Source organism: Diadema setosum, chromosome 7, assembly GCF_964275005.1.
Source record: "Diadema setosum chromosome 7, eeDiaSeto1, whole genome shotgun sequence".
Lineage (NCBI taxonomy): Eukaryota > Metazoa > Echinodermata > Echinoidea > Diadematoida > Diadematidae > Diadema > Diadema setosum.
The window spans coordinates 16584548-16588640 of NC_092691.1; the positions used below are offsets into that span (position 1 = coordinate 16584548).

Genomic DNA, 4093 nt, shown 5'->3' on the forward strand with positions numbered 1-4093 from the left:
ACAGGAACTATAATTATTCAAATGACTTTCAAGTTTGAAGTAGAGATATATTTCCTTTATACTCGTATGCAAACAACCACTATTACGAGGAGTCTTATACTTAAATATCTTTTGATAATCATTATTATGATGATGATAATAATAATAATGATAATAATAATGTCTTATTTATACACGGTATAGCCTCTTAAGTGTTGTCACTGCTGTACCAGAGGGCCTATAATTATTATTACCCTATCATTGCCAGGTGCCCATTTATATACCTGGACGAGGGGGACATGGTGGGTAAAAACATCTTGTCCAAGGATTGAGAGTCAGGAGTCTTATCCACTAAGCCACCGTGCCCCCACCAGTGTTGCCAGATGGTGATCTTGGTAACCAAAAATAGTGAAATTTGGTGATTTTTTGAAACCCTTGGTGACAAAATTTTATCCTGGTAACCAAATCCATATTTGGTGATTTCTGGTGATCTTTTGGTGATTTTTGGTTATCTTTTGGGGATTTTCGGGTGATTTCGAAAGAAATAAACAAAATCACCATGAAAACTAGTCTATTTTCCAGAAAGCATGGCGTAACACTTTCCCATAGATACATAACATGTGCGTTATTGTCTTGGTATACTGTCAGATCTTATACACACACAAAACACACATCGCACATTGTACGCAATGCATGTGTGTGACTGTGTGTACTGCACGCACACGCGCCGATGCAATGGTCGCCACGCTGCTGTCAGATCATACTCAGCTGTCTACTGCTGATAAAGCTACAAACCGCGGCCACCAGCTGTGCTGGCTACGTCATAGCAGGGAGGTTGGGACAGTGTTGGAAGCAGTACTGGTTGGAAACCAGCGAGCTCACTACTGATAATGAGTGTTCGATATAATTATATCAGTTTGTGGTTATCTTGTAGTTGAAACCCTTACCCACTTTCCCCAGATATCTCGAAAGATCTGTCTTATACTGGTGAGTTGCAAATCTTAAATACTCGAGTAAATGATAAGCTGACTCTAATAGCATCGAGTAAATCATGGTTAGATCTGTAATCGATATTTGACAAATGACAACTACTTGTATACTGTGTAGGACTGTGATTCTGTGTGCTGGTTGTGACTTGTGCGTGTTCGGTGGTGCTGCAATGTGCATTCACGCAACAGTTATGCAAATGGAAAGGATGACTAGATATCTACTAGTACTAGGTAGCTGCCTGCTACTAGGCAGAAGTGTTTGATTGACAACACTCATCCACTATGAGGACATTCATGCTGTCAGTGTAGGAACGGTTTTTATCCAATATCTCCTAAATACTGTTGATCAGTCATAAATCTTGAATTCTTCAGGAAAAAAAAAGAAGAGAGACAACATGAATGATAAGAAGGCTACTACCTCAATTCCCTCGAGTTGCATGAGAATATGTTTCTAGTAGGATCTAGACCACATAACTTTCGAGTTTCAAAGTGATGGCACTTAAACAGCAGTGGTGGTAAGTTGCTTTTTTGAAATTGTAATACATAACGAACAAGGACAGATTAAAATTAATCATAAACATGAAGAATTACAACTGATTAAATTACAAAACCTTAGAACTACTCTGTGTACTGATTTAAAAAAAAAATGAGATGTAAAGCAAAAGTGAATTGCGATTTATCAACCCTTGTCAACAGTGATATCTAATATTGTGATATTTAATTTATATCTTTGTTTTGAAAAGTAATACCAATATGTGCAATTACTATGCTATACTTCTACTACTACAATAGCCCCTTGCCCTTGTCTATCTCTGCACTATTTTCAGACTAGGCATATTCAGTATGGCCACACCACCAGCAAAGAAATCTAAGACCAAGTATGAGGCATCAAGAAAGTATTTGACCTCATGGGAAACTGAGTTTAACTGGCTTACTTCTGTGATGGACAACGATGTGAAATTACCATTCTGTAAATACTGCAGAAAGCAGCTAAAGCCTCATCATGCCTCCTTAAAAAAACATCAAGATACCCCAAGCCACGTTGCGGCGAGAAGAGCTATTGCAGGGAGTTCAATGACCAAATTCGCCACATGCAGTAAAAAGATCCAGCCTGCTGATGCTGTTAAGGCCGCCGAGCTTCATTTGGCTGTTACGACATGCTGTCATAGTCCTCTGAGCTCGATTGATCATTTGTCTGAGACGATCAAAAAGTATGCAGCTGGTAGCACTCTAGAGTCCATTTCGATACATCGCACCAAATGTACAAAACTTGTGACACAAGTTATTGCTCCTACCATAAAGGAGCAAGTAAAGGAAGATATGTCAGAGAAAGCATTTTCTCTGATAATCGACGAGAGTACAGATGTGTCATCAACAAGAGTTCTTGCCATCCTTGCAAGATACTTTAGTGAGGAGAAAATGGAAATACTGACCGTACTCTTGGGGTTTCAAGAGATCTGCGAAGCCACCGGCGAACAGCTCTTCAAGGCATTACAAACCGTTCTAGATGAGTACAATCTGAACCTCTCCCGTTGTGTAGGTCTTGCAACAGATGGAGCTTCAAACATGACCGGAGAACACAACAGTGTTTGGAGCCGAGTAAAAGAGGTTGCACCAAAATGCACACTCATGAAATGTGTATGCCATTCCATCGCATTGTGCGTACAGAAGGCATTTGAGGGACTCCCTTCAAATGTGGGATTCATGCTCTGTGAAGTTCCAAGTTTCTTCAGCCACAGCTTCTTGCGCCGAGAAGCATATAAATCACTCTATGACACATTCTGCGCTGAAGAGCTAGAGGAAGGAGAACTTGCAAGCAAGAAGATGCCCTTCAAAAAAATGTCTACAACTCGTTGGCTAGTCAGGGGGGAGCTCATCCGGAGGATTTGGGAACACTGGGATCCTCTGAAAAACTATTTCCAAATGGCAATGAACGAAGGCACGCAAGATGTCCGTTACCGAGCGAGGATGCTGTTCCACATGTTTGACGACAAGTCAAATTTCTTGTACTTTACATTCCTTGCACCAGTTGTGGAGAACCTAGACCGCCTGAATCAGAAATTCCAGGCTGAAAATGCATCACCGGAAGGGCTCTCAGATGCGTTAGACATGCAGCACAAGTCATTGAAGGAACGGGTGTATGATCACGGTACTGGTGCAAGACGTCCTCTGAATCTCATAGACTATGGTCACAAATTTACAGCTGAAGCAGTCAGGTTGCAGAGGGAGCCTGCCCATCTACAGATCGTAGACAATGTGAGAACCCGATGTGCTGACTTTCTTGCATGTCTCATATCTGAGATAGAAAAGAGGCTACCTGAGAGCAAGAAGACATTCCAAAAATTGTCATTACTTCATCCCAAGAATGTACTGTCGCAAATGTCATGTTGTGCCTTTTCAGACCTTCCTCTTCTTCATCTGTGTGAGGACCTTGATGTGGTTGAGGAACAGTACAGAATGATCCGCTTGCATCTGTGGAAGGAAGAGAAGATCTTCAAAGGCAGCATACCAGATGACAGCCAGTCCTTTTGGAAGGGCATTTTGAATCATGAAAACTCCGACCGACACAAGCCATACAGGACAATAGGACTTTATGCCCTCGGAGCGCTGTCTTGTCCCATCTCCAATGCTTCAGTCGAACGCATCTTCTCCATAGTGACATGGGCAAAAAACAAGTATCGCAACCAGCTTTCGACTAAAACTCTAGAAGCCATAGTCTTAACCAAGACCACTTTTGGCTGCTGTAATAAGTTTGAGGTCACTGCAGCAATGCTTAAAAGATTCAATGCAAGCATCTATGACTAGCTTCCAAGTGTATGCAGTAAACAGATGCGCATCAGTACGTTACGTTCCCTACAACATGAAGGTAAGTGGTTGTATTTTTTCAATTCGTCAATTCAATTCAATCATAGTTTATTTCCGATCAACGAAAATCAAAACATAGTACAAAGTATGCATGTCATGAAATGATATTTTTCAAACATTAAGGATTTGCAAAAGATTCATGTAGTATCCGAGATAAATTATATAACAACATATATTTATATATATATATACGAGGAGGATACTTCGTGGGCGTGCGGAAAATAGATTCGATATGAAAATAGTGATCCACTAAAAAGCAA

The 4093-nt window shown here is 40.7% G+C and overlaps 1 protein-coding gene across 1 annotated transcript; it reads left to right on the forward strand.

Moving 5' to 3' along the window:
- Positions 1–1811: 1811 nt before the first annotated feature.
- On the forward strand, positions 1812–3773 carry LOC140230385 (zinc finger protein 862-like). Its single transcript, XM_072310534.1, has one exon. The coding sequence runs from the start codon at positions 1812–1814 to the stop codon at positions 3771–3773; it is 1962 nt and encodes a 653-aa protein (XP_072166635.1).
- The last annotated feature ends 320 nt before the right edge of the window (positions 3774–4093 follow it).